A 16,681-nucleotide genomic window follows, 5' to 3' on the forward strand; every position below is an offset into this window, starting at 1 on the left:
CGCCGCCGCCGCCGCAGCCGTCGTCGCAACAACATCAAGGTCAACACCAACAACAACAACAACAACACCACCAACTGCCGGTGGAACAACTGCCAATACAGCAGCGCGGCTATTATCCATCCCCACCCCACACTGATAACGGTCTCGATAACGACGAGACTGAAAATGCTCAATCCCACCAACAAAAGCTCCCCGACGTTCGTGGAATCGATGTTAATCACTTGCCTAATATTAACAAATGCCCACTAGACGATAATTTTAGTCTAGATTGTAACATAAATAATGGTTCCCCTAAAGAATTAAATACCAACAACACTAGTGATAACGAAAATACTGCCCTACTGCCCCCTTCGCATTTTCCTGAGTACAAGCATTGATAATTATTAATCGATGACAGATAGTGTCTATAAAACATAGTGGTGTGATTTAATCTTGAACTCGCATTTTATACTGAATAGTGTAAATAACGATAAACTATTGATCGCAACATCAAGAACAACAAAAACAGCGGCAAACAGGTATTAAATTATATGAATTAAAATAATCTATATGAAATGTTTATTAATAAACATTAGTAAAACGATTTACTCGAAGAAACGCATCGCTGTTATTCGTATGTCCCCCTTTCCAAGTAGAATATCTTGGACTATTAATCCGGTGGATTGGTTCAAAAGTGTAGGACGAATTTTAGTCGAAGCAGGATAACGACCGATATCTACGATATTCTACATTGTTCTCTTTTACTGAGACGCTCTTTTAACTGCAATCCTACTAGCTAATCCAGTAGTATATCCAAAATCTAATACGTCCTCGGCTTACGTTCCACTTTGAATAGTATTATAAATGCTTTTCTCCAAAACTAATAACTCTGGCTTACACTCTCTCGCCCGCCCACCGGATATTCATCCCCAACTTATTTACAATCTCATTATAGTTGATTGTTTTACAGTTGATTGTACGATATCCGAAAAACAGGAAAATTAGTCGAGTCCAGCCTATCTTTTCTCCCTTTTTTCCCCTCTAATCTTCTTGCAATCGATCGATTCCTGTTTCTTACGATCAATCCCAAAAAAATAAAAATAAAATAGAAAGAACGAATACACACTCACCGATCGTAACTGATTCGTTGCAAGCTGTTACGGATCTTGAAATTTCCACGCAATTCGGGCAAAAACCTGGTCTTTTTCTTCAAACAACGTTCTTTCAAATCGAACTTTCAACTCGTCATTCGTGAACATGCCGACACCACATGTGTCGGCTGTCGATACCCGCCACTGTTCGAGAATCGCAGGTGGCGTTCTTCGACTTGCGTAACCAACTTCAGGCTCTTCTTTACCTAATTTCATTTTTATCGATCACGATCTAAACTTTTAATTTCATATTAATTCGTATCGTGTCGATAAAACCGATTTCCTACGAATAAAAATAGTAATTGTAACAGTAGTGACATTTTTAATGCAACGGTTAAACGTGATACCAATATTGTAGCAGAAACAAAAATTACCTTCTTGTTTTCCTCTTACGTATGTGAATACGTATGTTTTCGTTTACTATTAAAAATTCAAAGGGACTTACTTTTTTATCTCTTCGTAAATTTTACAAAATTGTCAATTCTTTTGGTGAATGATCTTTTAATTTGCTCTTTAATTCCTATTTTAACGACAATCTCGCTACAAAAAGTTCATCTTTCAACAATTGGATATGATGGAAAAACTGTCGCATACATACATAGGAACACAGGCAACTCTCGCGGTGATATGACGAAGATTTTAGGTAAGGTTTTTAGTGATCGGCAAATTTCTCAATTTGTGTTTCGGTGTTTCTCAATTTGTTTACTAAGCCGTAAAGCTTTTCGATCAAATTGTTAAGCTTCGTCTAGTAGTGGATTGAACAACAAACAGTCCGAATCACTTTGAACAAGTTTCGACACAGATCGACAAGACCTCCATGACTTTTGAAAATTTCAAGCTATCAAATTCTATTCGAGGGGATTCGAATTTTAATATGTAATTTTGAAAAACATCGAATCTTTTCGAAACTGAGCTTTCTCGCTTCGCGATATTCGCATGCAACGATCCCGTTCATAGTTATCGTTTTCACCCAAAGATGGCGTTAAATGTAAAACTAAAAATTACTCAATGAAAATACCTATTAGATTGCAGTGCTCTTTGACTTAGCAGTCAGATTTGCAAAGCACATTTGACGACATTAGGAGCTTGCTCTTATCAGACCTCCCGTGTACCTCAGTCTGAAGTCGGATGCGAAGCATATATTATGTACATGCATATGTTGTTATGTATGTAGGTGCAATGTTAACGGTGTTCAAGTCGATTAGCTAGAAGCACTGTAGCACCAGTAGGTACTTTCTCGGGTTACATCGTACCAAGAGATAATTTCAATTGGAATCGCGGTCACGCCGATCTTCGTTTCTTCTCGCGTGAATCGGAATTCGAGAAAAGAGTGGTCGATGCCAAGTGCGATAAAGCGAATAGTTGAGAAATTTGATCAATGTTACATGCACCTCCAACAAAAACAACAAAACATGCCTCCGATACACTTGTGAATTGACTGCACGATTCATGCAGATTCGTCGTTTAGTTAATAAAGATGTGCGTCACAAAAGTTTGAGCCTCACCGTACAATGCAGTCCATTTATTGGACCGGGAGGCTGCTGTCTCGGACGATATGGAATGGCATATCAAATTATACAGCGTGCGCTGATCCTAACGTGAATAAACGCCGCGAAGCATCTTTCATTTCGGCTGTGTGTGGTTTTCCGAAAGATTTTACACGAGGACGTATACGTAAGGGACAGTTCGGTGATGATGCTTGGTTTAGTGCCAAATTCAAGACTGTCGAAGTAATAGGTAATGTTAGTCTGCCAGACCCATGGAAAAACAGTCCTATCGTTGCAACGCGTTGCCCTGTATTCGCACATGACTGATAGTTTGCAAAACTCCTAGATGTTTTACGTTTTATACTTTTTCTTGTCGTTCCAATTATATCCATCGATACCAATTCTCAAAAGAAAAACATTTCGGTAAAACATAAGAATCCTAATCTCGACTATTACTATTAGACATTTTCTCGTCTAGTAGAATTTTACAATTCTTCGACCTTTTTAGGCGTAGCGGATGGTGTAGGCGGATGGAGGCATTATGGAATCGATCCAGGAGAGTTTTCTAGTTTCCTCATGAGAACTTGCGAAAGACTGGTCTCTATGGGCAGGTTCAAACCTTCTGAACCAGCTGGTTTATTAGCACGTAGTTACTATGAATTACTAGAAAGTAAACAACCCATATTAGGTATTAGAAGCAACTTGTGGTTTACACATTTTTTTTTCTTTTTTTTTCATATTTTGTGAAGATTCTATGTTTCCAGGGAAAAGTGAGAAACAAGGTTACATTAATGCGATTAATGTAATGTGTTGTGTGGCTTTTTCAGGTAGCAGTACTGCATGCGTTATAGTTCTCAATAAAGAAACAAGCAGCATTTGTGCAGCTAATATCGGTGATAGTGGCTTCGTAGTTGTAAGAAAAGGAGAAGTAGTTCATCGTTCTTCCGAACAACAACACTACTTTAATACCCCGTTTCAGTTGTCTCTTCCACCTCCAGGACATTCTGGTCTGGTGCTTAGCGACAGGTATTATGCTTTGCGAGTACATTGTCAACTTACATTATGTATTTAATATATTGTCTCGTTAACGTACTTCTCTATTTACAATATCGTATATTTTAATTATAGTCCAGAATCTGCGGATACTTCGAGTTTTGGGGTTGAAGATGGCGATGTAATTCTTTTAGCAACAGATGGGGTATTTGATAATGTGCCTGACCAATTACTTATCACGGAAATGCGTAAAGTTCAAGGAGAAAGAGATCCTACTAAGATACAAGGAGTTGCCAACTCGATAGCCTGGATGGCTCGTAGTTTAGCTTTTGACGGCGCATTTATGTCTCCATTTGCACAAAGTGCTAGAGAGAACGGAATTGATACTATAGGTATGTAAACCATGTCGACGCTTAAACTACCATATATAATTATTTCAGAGCCAAATTCGAATGCGTAGTCTTAATATTTTCCAGTTATAGAAACACATAGTTCTTAATAAAAAATATATTCAATTTATTCGTACCATACATTTCACAATTTTTCTTATGTTCTTATGCATGTACAGAATGTTGTTTACTTTGGTAAGAACTTTGTAACAAAGCAATTTCCCTTCTGTACTTTTTTAACTACTTCTTCATTCTTACATCTAGAATAAAAAGCTTATACAAATATGCTGTTTTTTCCTTCTTCTTTCTTCCCTTTCCCTTCTTTCCTTTTTTTCTTTTCTTACTTTTTACTCTCCCTTTTTTCATTTTCTAACAAACAAGTAGCTATCTCTCAAAGTAAACACATTGATGGTTCAAAAGGGATTTTATTACTAATTTGTTTAAATAGGATAATCATTTCACTTATTGTAGGATAAACAAAACTAATATAAACATTAATGTGTATATCCAAAACATGTTTCTTCTATTTTTTAGGTGGTAAACCAGATGACATTACAGTGCTTTTAGCAACGGTGGCAATATAATAAAGTATGTACAATAGAGTCTTGATCATTGTATTATAGTCCATGTCATTGCGTATATGTACCTAGTTATACATCATGATATCTCGTTATGATAATCATTTATTATTTAAATCTAAATAAATGGTTTTGTAAATCATTTCCCACCTTAATTAATTTTTTCTATAACCGCTATAAAAAACGTTATTTTTCAAAAAGAACATCGATGGTTAAACTCATTTTTTGACTAGCAAAAATTTGCATGTAAGTATACAAGTTTGTTCAAATATATGCAAACAAGAAGTTACAAAAGTTGTTACTTTTGCGGACGGTAACAGTACATATCATATGGCACAATAACATAATAATGCAACACTGTAATGTATTATGAATGAAAACTATGTATCTCGTTGTGATTAAATATTCAAAAAATTACAGTAAATTTCACGAATGTTCGTGTAAGAACAAATATATTTGAAGTTTAATTGAGAATTAAATGCATTCGATCTCTTATACTACTACGTATAGACTAATAACATGAATTTATACAATAATAATTTCAAACTAAATTGAACCATTTTATTTCATCGTAATGGTCATATAAATAACAGTTTTACTTAATATTTACAAAAGGGATACTATCTAGTTAAATCCCCGAGGCTTTCATGGCCTGGATTCTTGCAGTTAAAATTGTTAAAGTCTTCGGTATATTAACTGCGTTCTTTTGGACGATATAACTACAACTTCCACACTTACAGTATACTTAGAGTATAAGATATATTTTTAATTGCGCTAGCAACAGAACATCGCTTATTTTCCAAAAGGACGCGAGTTACACGCGCAAGTCTCTCACAGTTTTAACTACCCTCTACTTAGTAAGTAATACATAATCGTTCAAGTGGAAATTCTTTGTAATACTTTGGCTTTTTGCCGATGTACACATTGTCATACTAAGTTTAACAAATGTATTGTTTTATTATATATAGTAGAATGCAATCATTTGATAAGTAATATGAATACATCACAGTATAACATGTAATATGATATTCTAAATTCTGAATCGAGCAATCAATTGACGGTAAAAGATCATTAGTTTATTAGGAGAAAACAGAAAAACGAAAACAACTACATTTACCTATGAACTACCAACTGTCTTCGTTAATTTACTAGTATCTTTTTCCATTCTTACTCGCAAATTATAAACATCACAAAAAGGGAATGCCATTTTATGTTTTATTTTAAAATTAAACAACACTATATTTTATATTATTTTTTATCAAATGCCCGTGAAAAAAGAAACTGTGATGTATTCTGTTATTTACAATATTATATATCTTCAGACATGGTATCAAATGTATTATTACATAATTAAAAAAGACTGGAGGATTATTTATAACAGGAGAATAAATAAAAGTATTTACATCATTCGATTATGTAAGATTTTTACAATAGAATCTTTTTGAATCAGGGGTTTCAATTTTGTGTTTCTGCAAACATTAAAAATAGTATTTTATACTCTAGTATACGAGTCCTTTCTTGTTTAACAAAATGTTACACAGCAAAAATCTAAAAGTTGTAATTTTCTATTTTCAGTTAAAATTGTATATTGTATCAGGCACAAGATTGTAGTAAAAATTCATGCTGTGCATAATATAATTATTACGAAAACAGTATTTAAACGAATTTTATGATAGATTAAATACTTACTAAAATGAAGTTTCAAAGAAAATTTAGAGTAGGACAGTTTGCATTGTTTTCACATAGATATCTTAAAATTTATACAATATAGAAATTTCGCAAATTATATCTGATACAATCTATGTTAATTAATGAACACAGATATACCCCAAAATATTTCGTTTTTAACATATATCTTATCAATATGAAACTTCTTTGTATTCTTGGAAAATCGCAAGCACTATAAATATATCACAATATAGTCGATTATCTGAGAAATACTGTTTTCATTTATGTATGTTACTTGCATAATATATTCTGAGATACATACAGAAATTTTTTTGTAGAAAAATTGTAACCCCTGTAGAAAATTGGAAGTCTTATCTTTGTTATAATTTTTCCATTACATGTCACATAATGTCAAGGCTGCAAATGTTTAGTACTTTTGTTAGTGACTGGGAAAATCAAGGAACAATGTTGTATATGTAGCAGTGTAAAAGTTTACTTGATATGCCAATTGGTAAGAGATGGTTTGGAAGCAGGACCTTGAATTTAGAATCATTGCATATTGGCTTCTTGACCCCAATTAAATCCACCAGGACGATCTTCAGGCGGTGGAGTATAATCTGGATCTTCTGGGTGTGCGTCAAACAAAGTCTTACTGTGAACAAACAACAAACGATAATATCGCATTTACGACATATAATTTGTAATGATAACCCTTTTATCCAAGTAACTTACAGTATTTGTGGAGTTTTAAGAACACGGAAACCTCCTCGTAAACGCGGAAATACATCTTCTGCAAAGTAATACATATGTCCCACAGCCATTCCGACTAGATCGACCCAAATTGTATTACCAAGAAGTACAGAAAACCCAAGAAGCACCCAAGGCAAATATGGTGCCTATTGATAAAAAAAAAATACATTTAAAAACAATTCACTCTTTTTCCCTCTATAAAATAAGAAATTAAAAACTTACTTGGAAATTTAAAAGTCCAAAAAAGTTTAATCTAACAAATGGGTTTCTCCGAGACCAAACATAAACCAACATAACTGTCAATGCATGGCCCAGGAATAACAAATTAACAAAAAATGCAAATGTCTATAGTAAGCTTAGGATAATTACACATAATACAATATATTGGAGTTATATTTACTTTATCTGCAATTTGAGAAAGACAACAAATGAAGTGTTAAAAAGGATACAATCATACATATGCCCCCAAAAATGAACATCATTACAAAATCAGCTGTTCTTCTGCGAAACGATCCTTCCTCTAACATTCGACAGTATCGATAAGTAAAGATCATATTGAAAAGAAAATTGAAACCCATATTTCCAAAGAATAAAAATGTAGTTATCAATCTCCATAGCTGAAAGAATATTTATATTACAAAAGATAATAATCGTAAAATGCGCAAAGCTGATGGGAAGCTAAGGAGTAATAATTAATAGATACTTGTTTACCTGATATTGTTCAATGATCAACGTGGGATTAAAATACAATCGAAATGGTGATACCAAATCTAGTTGCTAAAGTGGGAAAATAAAAATAATTTGATAATTACATTTTGAAAATGGCATTTTGCAGATATGAAACTATCTTATGAGAAAAACATTTTACAAACCACAGCAAGAGACGTGATGACACAAGCTGTTGTGTAAGCTCGTGTCACCACAGGTATTTGCATGTACTCCTGCCGGAAAGTTTGATAGGCCATTGGTGTATCGTTACGATCTTCTGTACACCTAAAGACCAATTTCTTTTCCAGACTCTTCGCCCTTATTTTTTATTATCACATGTTGCTCATTACTGTGCGTTATCTAAGTTTAATCATTACCCACATCACGACAAATTTGTTATGTTCAGTTTTGTACACGTAATACGTGAAATTCGTTATAATCGAATAACACGAGTTTCGATTTTACATGGTTATCGATAGAAGTTTCGTGGGCTTTTCGCATTCGTGGAAATGTCGCCAAGATGTAACACTTATTAGTCGAACTTATTTAATTACACGTTTTTGTAGTTACGGAAGAAAATTTTCATAAATACGAAAAGATTTTCATGTCCCTAATTCTTATAATTCAAGTTTACGATAGTTTTGTTAATCTCATGACCAAATTTGAAAAATCTACAACTAATTTACTCATGTTGATATATATTTTAATATTTGTTGTATTTTGGCAAAACATTTAATAAAACAGATATACAGGCTGTTAATTTATAACATTTAAATTATCGATTTTTAACATTTAAGCTATTCATTTATAACTAGACCGTGAATTCCTATGGAAGTTCTATATTTGAGAATATGCTTAAAAAAGTAGAATCTCGGTAGAAAACTATTTTACCTATCGAGTATTATACAAAGCACTGTACTTTAAACTTTATTTATTTACATACATATTTTTTCATATTATGTATATTCTATGTAATTTTGCACATTCAAATTTCCTATAAATGCATAAAAATCCGCAGTCTATTTATAACGTTCATGCTATTCATTTATAACAATTAAGCTGTTAATTTATAACATGCTCCCGACAACACACATAAATAGCAATTACTCGTGAACCAAATATGATACAAGAAGCCTTGCCTGTGATATTATCGATCTTTTGTATGTTAAAAGTCATAAAGGTTTACCTATTTAAATTAACTTTACAGAGAAATATAAACGATAATAAATATAAATAACGTGTAATATATATTTAATTTTATTATAAAATCTATACGTATATAATATTTAATGTTGAGAAACACATCATGTATCACATGACACTGGTGACAATAAAGCGTGCTGCCACCTCAGCATCTATGTATTAAGTTTTCAAAATAATTTATCAACTGCATACTGATTGTTCAAAGTTGTTCTTTATTTGTTGGCTAAAATGTTTCAGCAAAGAAAACGCAAATAAGCGTTTAAATCGATAAGTTATTGTGGTAACGTTTTTACATTTTATATGAAAAAAGGGCTAAATATCTTTTGTTTAAATTATTTGTCAAAATGTCATCGAAAACGGAGGTTACATTAGAACATTTTTATATATTCAATGGCACATATGCAAAAAAAGAGGGAGAGGCAAGTAAATTAAATTTATCAATAAAATATTTACATACAAAAATTACAAAATTCTTACACACTACATACATACAATGCAAGTGTGTTCTTGTGTATTTTTTGCATGCAGGAAGAAAAAAAGATTCTCTATTATTATCCAGAAAGAGATTTAGATGTTCAAATTAAAAATATAGGACTCAGCGAAGCAATTATTAAATTTGCGCAGTATGTATGAACATATTTTTCTAGATTCTAAAGTTCCTATCTTTACATACAATATTAAGATTATGTTCTTGCATTTCAAATTTTTAGATCATTTAATCCTGGTCAACCATGCGATTATTGTCATACACATAAAACTCGTCAAATTTATTATCAACCAGAATCAAATTTTTGGATGGTGATGGTAAGATTTTATTGCTATCAGAAAATGTATAAAAGAATGTAGCATGTAATATTTTATATCATATAAAATTCATGAATATTTGTTCATAGATTTCAATTGTTTCATAGATTGTCGGTGTACCTTACATATGGAAAGAGAAAGACGGTAACAAATATACAGAATATCAATACGATGAAGTTTCTAGCAGTGTTTGTCAATCTATATTGAAGCAAGCGTATGTTATGTTTAGACTATTTATGGGATCATTTGACACCATTATTAATGAACCTGATTGTGGGTCGATAACGTTATTAAAACACAAACTTGAACATTTTTATTCAAGGGTAAGGGGAATTCTTAAAATGTACTGTTTCTGTATTTTTCGATATAATTTTCAATATCATTTATTTTTCACAGTATCTAATGTCTTTAAAGCTGAATAATAGTGATATTTTGGATGTTTTCCAAGGCTTACAATTCTTACCTCTTGACAAAATAACATTTTTACGGGTTCAATGTTTTATGAATCTTGTAGAAGCCATGTTTTCTCAAGTGAAATATACTGCATTTCTTTACAACGATCAAGTCGTGTGGTTAGTAATGAAAACGCTGTCGTACTATTATAATGTAATATATGTATGACAATTAAAGAATTAATGCCCGTTATCACTTAGGAGTGGTTTGGAGCCGGAGGATATGCAAGTAGTTTATAATTATCTAGTGAGTACGCTTTTACCAGCTCATCTTGAAAAAGAATTACACGAGGGTTCAATGCCTAGAAATTCACCTTCACCATTTACTACCACTCACTATGGAAAGTCAGTACATGCAAAATAATTTAATATTCTATATATAACAAAATAATAAGTTATATATATACATATATATATGTATGTATATATATATATATGTTATAGATTTGTCACTGGCCCATCTAGTATTAATGAACCAAGCTTAATTGGTAAATCTCCTAAAGTATATATCAATTATTCTACAAAACCGGTGTCGTTATATTTAGTTGTTTACAGAGCATTAAGCGCTACAATATGTTTGTTTGTTGACAGTAAGTACCATTCCCTTTCTTTTCTCTTCTTTTGAAATAATCATGCAGTAACTTTAAAATTGGGGTGCTTATTTTACAGGCAAAACAAGTTTGTTAATAGATTTCTTTAAAAGCCTGGATAGTTTTCTTGGCCCACAATTAACTACACTTGTTAGTTCGGTTGCAGAACAATGCGCTAAACACGTAATAGTTTCGTCGGAATCTTGCAAGTACCTGTATTTTAATAAACTTAATTTAGCATATAAAAGTACAATACATCCGGATAATAGGCGATGTTCTAATGTGCTCACAACGCCCGAAGTGTTGAGAGTTATCACTGATATATATAATGACACCAATAAGTTAGTACATAACACAATAATGTTTTGATGTAAGATTATTATTTTACAAATAGAATACACTTTTTCTTATAATTTCAGATTAAAAGAGGCTGGAGAGATAATTATAAAAACTATGAGCGATTATTGGGTTGTTGGAAAGTTATCGAACTTGAGGGAATTTTTTGTAGTTATTCAACAAAAAAGTGCAAGTATAATGGAAATAGAAGGTATATACGTTGTACATGTATGTATGTATGTATATACATAAAATTATATAAATGTAAGTAATAATTTTTATTTCAGATGACGTGAAAAAACTATGTGAAAAAGAATTAAAAAGTATATTTTTCCATTAATGGAAAGGCCTCATAAATTTACCGAGTATAAAAATTTTACGACTATTTTATATGACAATTAAAATGGCTGTTTACTCTTTTAATTAATATACAAGCAATGTATAATCTGAAATATAACACTGTAACTATGGAAATAATTTATATATAAAGTTAATGTAAAATATAAAATCTTGTACAGACAAATTATATATATTTTTTAATATATTTAAATTGCTTGCACAGCATTTTCCCAAATATTACAACTATTATAAAAATATTAATTTATTTTAAAAACGACCATTAATCAAAAGTTTCTTCCTCTGCATCTTTGTTTTTGTGAACAATATTGGAGAACTTTTTTAATTTCGCTACGAAAAATCCGTCCATATTATGCACATGGGGATAAAATCGTTTGGTTAATTTCAACGAAGGATGAAATCTGTATTGTCTATAACTGGTAAAACCTTCGGCGCCAAATTCCAGTCCAGTTGGTATTAATTTAACATCACGTTTCTTAAGAGCAAAATCAATAACCCATTCATTTTCTTCCGGAAGAATCGAACACGTAGAATAAACGATAATCCCACCGGATTCCGAACGTGCATTAGCACAATCTATAGCCGCCAAAAGTAATTCCTTTTGTAATGTACAACAACGCTGTATATCTACTTCATCTTTGTTTGTTTTAACACTTGGATCTTTTGAAACAACACCAGTACCAGTGCATGGTGCATCTAATAATACTCTATCGAAACCTTTAATCACCTGAAAATTATACATTTTAATTAATTTGACCATATCATATATTCGACGTGTTCATACATATTATTAATACTTACTGTTGGTAACTTTCGCCCATCGTAAGTACAAACGATTGAATTCGTGATGCCAAGTCTGTGAAAATTGCCGACAACTGCTTTTATCCTTTCTTCGTTTGCATCGTTCGAGAAGAGTACACCTGTGTTTTTCATAAGCGCTGCTATGTGTGATGATTTTCCTCCGGGCGCGGCACACATATCAAGAACCCTCTCGTTTTCTTTAGGATCCAAAGCCATAACAGGTAAGAAGCTAGATGCACCCTGAAGAATGTAATGTCCTGCTAAATACTCTGGTGTCGCACCCATAGGAACTTGCGACGAATAAATCACTAAACCAACTTTTGTCCATTTGCCAATAGGATCTAAATTGACCCCTCTGTTGATCAAAGCCTGAAATATTAATATCATGATAAATTAAAGGATATTGAAGATATCTATTACATATTTCATTCAATAAATACTTCAGCTAAGTCGCGACGACGTGTTTTCAATATATTCGTTCGTATCGTCATAGGCCTCTGGACTTCACTTGCTTCCAAAAATTCTAATAACTCATCCAGAGGAAATATTTGTATCAATTTTTCCATCAAGAAATTATTATAACTATAGTATGTACATAAATCACTTCTAAGAAGGTCCATATATTCAGTACGCGATCTTCAAAAAAGATAAAAGATAAAGAATTCTTTGGAATTCTTCGATGAAATAAAATCCTTTAACCCTAAGACATATACCTGTTTATATCGCGCAACCTTTTAAAATCTGATAATATCATAACAACGTCTTTTATACGTTGTTGTACATCTTTCAGATTAGTAACATCTGCAAGCTCTTCTTTAGTGGGAAAAGTAAAGACACATTGCTGTAGGGCCATATCATGCATCTCCTCCTCTGCTAGCTTTCTAATAAAGAGGAAGTTAATTAGATTTTAAATGAAAAGTTTAATAGAATAATAAAACATGCTCACTGTTCTTCTTCTTGCTTCTTTTTCAACTTCTTATTTGCTTTTTCAATAGGAAGTAGATCAACATCATCGTTATTAGAACTATCACCATCTTCCTCACTTTGATCTACTTCCTCATAATCCATTTCTCCATTTTGACCGTATTCTTCATTGTCACTGGATCCTTTATCAGTTTCATCCTCTGTGTCATTGTCAAGTAATTTCTTTCTTTTAATCTTTTGTTGCTCGTCTTGTATTACTCCTTCATTATCAGATACATTAATATCATTGTCAAACTGCATTTGATCATTTTTACGACCGAAACTGTCATTTCTTGGTCCTTCTTTAAGAGATTTCTTCCTTTTCTTTATTTTTAATAGTTTTGAGATATTTTTTATATTCTAATACATAGAACGGTATATTTTACTAATGTTGTTGTGTACTTTATATATATAAATATATAAACACATAAGTTAAGACTTCATCATTAGAGAAAAAAAAGAAATCTTACGTCTTCAGTTACAGCGTCATCCACCTTCTCGCCATTATTTTGCTGTAATTTCCTTACTTTTTCACTTAACTTTTGTTTCTTTAATAATCTTTTCCTTGCTCGTTGCTTCTGTCTATGACTTAACTCTTTTTCTTCTTTTACTAGATAAAAGTTATATGATTAGTTCTCTATATACTCATGCAATATGCAATATATATACTCATACTTAAGGTATATGTATATGTATAAATAAATTTCTCTGCATACCTAGTACTCCCTTTGGAAATGTTGGATCTCCTTGCTTCTTTGCTTTTCTTCCATGACCACTCGACACAGTTGTATCATTAAACTTAGCTTTTCGTCCCATTTTAATATATTTTATGCCGCGATTGTTATTAAATAAGTTTTGATATTTTTATTAAACGGAACGTGATATTTTATTTCGTGTATACAACCTTTACATTTTCTGTTATTACATATTATTATATATGTTATTACATCTATTATTATATATCATTATATTATATGTTATTTATGCAAAGAGAATTAGATGAAGAAAACAAGAAATCGCAAATGTTGCTTACAACCTTTTTGAAAAAGAACACGTGAGGTATAACCTGTCTTTTAATATTTATCATTTAGCTCTACGTAGATATTACCAACTTAAGAAATTGTGAGAATATTATATGAAAATGAAATATTTTTTCTTTAAAACTTGTAGACATTACAAGATGTATGAATATTTGTATAAGAGAGGTTTGTATATTTTTTCTTGCACAATTAGTCTCAGAAGGATAAGAAAATCAAATAATATCATTTTATTGGAAAAAATAGCACGAGATAGGAAAATTGTATGTATTTCGTTAAATGTTCCTATATGTTTATATTCAACGATTCAACGATTCCAATTATTTGGATCGCAGAGTAGCTCATCTATCTTCTCGGATTTTACACGACAATCTATGATTTACTTGTTATCCAGTAAGACAAATTATTATTAACTAATGCTAATGAACATTCATTTGATCGAAGTTCATTATCGAAGGAGTTTATCAAGAAAACAGACGAAATAGTAAATTACTGTAATTCTTATTACATTAATAATAATTGGAAGAAAATATCGTTATGTACGAAGGATTCTGATGTATATAGTACATTGATAGGTACATTGATATAGTACATAGGTTTTTGTATATGCTAAGTTTCGTTTCCGTCAGCAGTTGACCACATGATGCAGCATTTGTGCCGTGAAACAACTAGAATTGCTGTCGGTGAACACTTTTTTTTTCTTATATCACCGACGAGGTACAGGATAGACGTAACATTTGTGACATTAGCCTACCGACGTCTTGCTGTTTTACCAGTCACCTGATCGATCCGACTCCCTATACCATTTTCGTGTCGCATGCGACATTATCGATCGAATAGGTTGTTCAGAGCGTATCGTTGATGCTCTGACGATAAGCCAAGGAAAGGAAAAACGAAAAATAACAATAACGCCTTAGTAATAATAACGACTTAGTAACCAAATAACCAAAACAGTTCTTGTCATCGATAATGGTTATCGATAATTAAAAAGATTTTTTTGAGCATTTTTTGTAGCATCACTATTTTCCATTTAAACAAAAATTACACTTTTGTCCATGACTCTTTTCATAAAAATTTGAGAAATACTGCTTTTAATGTTTGATCCTTGATCCTTTCCAGCGTCTACCAAAAATATCAATAAATAAGACATTAATTTACGCTTGGTTTTAATAATCATACATTATCGTAAAAATATTATAAAAAATCTGCACAGATTACACAGCAACGATAAAAGAGAAATGCTATATTAAGAAATCGAAACACCTGGTATATAAGTACTCACTTATAACGACAAGAATGATTGCTACCTTTGGCTCAACCGTTTATTCATTCTTGCATATACATATATAAAACAGCGTGATGTGACAATAAAAACCGCTTATCTTTCTTTGTTCGTTTATTTCGACATTTCAAGATGTATGGACAATTATTACATAATAATTATATATATTTATATATGTATAATGAGAGAGCATCCTCCTCTCGCAACTTTTCCCTCCTCTTCCCCCAAAAAAGTCCCCCTTGCCTGAAATGTGCCTCACTCACTCTCCCTCACACTCTTTCTCTCTTGTTCTCTTTTTCACAGTAAAAGAATGAAAAGGTAAAAGTAATAAGAAAGAAACGGCGTCGATTCGTCGGGTCTACGGATGATTTTACGAAACGGTCTTTTTTCCGTTTCGCGCATTATTTTTTAATCATTTCACGATCATGAGAATGATAGTACTCCTCCCGCAATGTTTCATTATTTATTTTTTTGTATTTATTTTTATGTTTTTATTCCATCCACGTCATCTTATTATCATTTAGCGTTTACTCGATAAGATTATGAACGTTACCATTAATCGTTACAATTACAATAATAACACTAGTGTTGGTTACTCCCGTACTTGTCTCGCTCATCCATCTATCCCCACCACGTGGCCATCTACCCCCACCCAGGAATCCTGACGACACGTTCAAATACTGAATTACAGTTAATTTTGTTGCACACTAAGGTTGTCAATTATTTTCTTTCTCTTCTTTCTTTATTTTCATATTGCGTGCATATCCTTCGCATTTCGAAAGATCGATAGTAATATTTTATCGATCCAAATACGTTTATTTCTACATATACCGCGATACCGTTTTCATTCTTCGTTCTCCTACCAAAATTTTTACCTCCTTCGTTTTCTAATCATCTCGTGACCCATTTTTGTTCCTTCCTCCCTCTTTCGCCCACACATCACTCGTTTCGTACTCGATATTTTTCGTAATAAGAGTTTTATTTTTGCCCTCGTGAGAAATATTATTCTCGTTTGTTAACTTTTTCTTGGTTAGTTCGTCTATAAAGAACGTTTTCTTCTTATCTCGCGATGATTTTTATTGTTTTTTTACTTCGTTAGTATTCGTCTCGCAATTTATAATTCGTACGTTGTTATCCCGTTTACTAAAACTCC

At 32.1% G+C, this 16,681-nt stretch overlaps 5 protein-coding genes across 20 annotated transcripts in view; 3 read left to right on the plus strand and 2 right to left on the minus strand.

Moving 5' to 3' along the window:
* The window catches only part of LOC100741355 (disintegrin and metalloproteinase domain-containing protein 11), a 77,586-nt gene extending 76,989 nt beyond the window's left edge, over positions 1 to 597 (plus strand). For all 10 annotated transcript variants that reach the window (XM_033322420.1, XM_033322422.1, XM_033322417.1 and 7 more), the window contains one exon: positions 2 to 597. In XM_033322420.1, coding sequence (XP_033178311.1) covers positions 2 to 377 — 376 coding nt within the window. In that variant the 3' untranslated portion in view covers positions 378 to 597. The remainder of the gene's footprint in view (position 1) is intronic.
* Positions 598 to 1,620: 1,023 nt separating this feature from the next.
* Positions 1,621 to 4,719, plus strand: LOC100749923 (protein phosphatase PTC7 homolog). Of its 4 annotated transcripts, none has more exons than XM_012389142.3 (5): positions 1,621 to 1,773; positions 3,126 to 3,305; positions 3,445 to 3,643; positions 3,746 to 4,002; positions 4,534 to 4,719. In XM_012389142.3, the coding sequence occupies exons 1-5, from the start codon at positions 1,758 to 1,760 to the stop codon at positions 4,581 to 4,583; spliced, it is 702 nt and encodes a 233-aa protein (XP_012244565.1). In that variant the 5' UTR covers positions 1,621 to 1,757; the 3' UTR covers positions 4,584 to 4,719. The 4 variants fall into 4 exon arrangements, with proteins under 4 accessions (XP_012244565.1, XP_012244563.1, XP_012244564.1 ...); XM_012389140.2 differs by lacking the exon at positions 1,621 to 1,773 and adding an exon at positions 2,186 to 2,867 and having other exon boundaries at positions 3,126 to 3,287; XM_012389141.3 differs by lacking the exon at positions 1,621 to 1,773 and adding an exon at positions 2,187 to 2,867 and having other exon boundaries at positions 3,126 to 3,263.
* Positions 4,345 to 8,368, minus strand: LOC100740663 (derlin-2). Of its 2 annotated transcripts, XR_001102512.3 has the most exons (7): positions 7,868 to 8,368; positions 7,707 to 7,772; positions 7,445 to 7,612; positions 7,218 to 7,340; positions 6,978 to 7,141; positions 6,742 to 6,897; positions 4,345 to 6,662 (listed from the first exon to the last, which is right to left on the minus strand). XR_001102512.3 is itself a non-coding variant. In XM_003491761.4 (6 exons), exons 1-6 carry the CDS (start codon positions 7,958 to 7,960, stop codon positions 6,795 to 6,797), a joined length of 717 nt encoding a protein of 238 aa, XP_003491809.1. In that variant the 5' UTR covers positions 7,961 to 8,368; the 3' UTR covers positions 4,345 to 6,794. The 2 variants fall into 2 exon arrangements, 1 of the variants encoding a protein (XP_003491809.1); XM_003491761.4 differs by having other exon boundaries at positions 4,345 to 6,897.
* An 882-nt stretch (positions 8,369 to 9,250) lies between these two features.
* LOC100741475 (vacuolar fusion protein CCZ1 homolog) lies at positions 9,251 to 11,607 on the plus strand. Its single transcript, XM_003491767.4, has 10 exons — positions 9,251 to 9,325; positions 9,435 to 9,529; positions 9,617 to 9,710; positions 9,818 to 10,033; positions 10,107 to 10,282; positions 10,364 to 10,507; positions 10,607 to 10,752; positions 10,832 to 11,093; positions 11,172 to 11,299; positions 11,376 to 11,607. The coding sequence occupies exons 1-10, from the start codon at positions 9,251 to 9,253 to the stop codon at positions 11,426 to 11,428; spliced, it is 1,389 nt and encodes a 462-aa protein (XP_003491815.1). The 3' UTR covers positions 11,429 to 11,607.
* Positions 11,479 to 14,355, minus strand: LOC100741593 (probable 28S rRNA (cytosine(4447)-C(5))-methyltransferase). Of its 3 annotated transcripts, none has more exons than XM_033322427.1 (7): positions 13,926 to 14,355; positions 13,680 to 13,819; positions 13,193 to 13,569; positions 12,960 to 13,127; positions 12,687 to 12,882; positions 12,247 to 12,615; positions 11,479 to 12,172 (listed from the first exon to the last, which is right to left on the minus strand). In XM_033322427.1, exons 1-7 carry the CDS (start codon positions 14,023 to 14,025, stop codon positions 11,708 to 11,710), a joined length of 1,815 nt encoding a protein of 604 aa, XP_033178318.1. In that variant the 5' UTR covers positions 14,026 to 14,355; the 3' UTR covers positions 11,479 to 11,707. The 3 variants fall into 3 exon arrangements, with proteins under 3 accessions (XP_033178318.1, XP_033178319.1, XP_024225492.1); XM_033322428.1 differs by having other exon boundaries at positions 13,680 to 13,810; positions 13,926 to 14,354; XM_024369724.2 differs by having other exon boundaries at positions 13,680 to 13,813; positions 13,926 to 14,353.
* Between the last annotated feature and the right edge of the window lie 2,326 nt (positions 14,356 to 16,681).

Source organism: Bombus impatiens, unplaced genomic scaffold (genome assembly GCF_000188095.3).
Source record: "Bombus impatiens unplaced genomic scaffold, BIMP_2.2 scf_0637, whole genome shotgun sequence".
NCBI lineage: Eukaryota > Metazoa > Arthropoda > Insecta > Hymenoptera > Apidae > Bombus > Bombus impatiens.

Bases quoted from the DNA above. Each gene is read 5' to 3' on its own strand.
- LOC100749923 (XM_012389139.3), top strand. From the start codon at position 2,642: ATGCAGTCCATTTATTGGACCGGGAGGCTGCTGTCTCGGACGATATGG. The intron at 2,868-3,125 runs GTAATGTTAGTC...CGACCTTTTTAG, and splicing joins CAAGACTGTCGAAGTAATAG to GCGTAGCGGATGGTGTAGGC. The intron at 4,003-4,533 runs GTATGTAAACCA...TCTATTTTTTAG, and splicing joins GAACGGAATTGATACTATAG to GTGGTAAACCAGATGACATT.
- LOC100740663 (XM_003491761.4), bottom strand. From the start codon at position 7,960: ATGGCCTATCAAACTTTCCGGCAGGAGTACATGCAAATACCTGTGGTG. The intron at 7,773-7,867 runs GTTTGTAAAATG...TTCCCACTTTAG, and splicing joins TCATCACGTCTCTTGCTGTG to CAACTAGATTTGGTATCACC. The intron at 7,341-7,444 runs GTATCCTTTTTA...AGCTTACTATAG, and splicing joins TTGGGGGCATATGTATGATT to ACATTTGCATTTTTTGTTAA.
- LOC100741475 (XM_003491767.4), top strand. From the start codon at position 9,251: ATGTCATCGAAAACGGAGGTTACATTAGAACATTTTTATATATTCAAT. The intron at 9,326-9,434 runs GCAAGTAAATTA...TTTTGCATGCAG, and splicing joins ATGCAAAAAAAGAGGGAGAG to GAAGAAAAAAAGATTCTCTA. The intron at 9,711-9,817 runs GTAAGATTTTAT...ATTGTTTCATAG, and splicing joins CAAATTTTTGGATGGTGATG to ATTGTCGGTGTACCTTACAT.
- LOC100741593 (XM_033322427.1), bottom strand. From the start codon at position 14,025: ATGGGACGAAAAGCTAAGTTTAATGATACAACTGTGTCGAGTGGTCAT. The intron at 13,820-13,925 runs GTATGCAGAGAA...ACTTTTATCTAG, and splicing joins ATTTCCAAAGGGAGTACTAG to TAAAAGAAGAAAAAGAGTTA. The intron at 12,173-12,246 runs GTAAGTATTAAT...TATAATTTTCAG, and splicing joins ATGGGCGAAAGTTACCAACA to GTGATTAAAGGTTTCGATAG.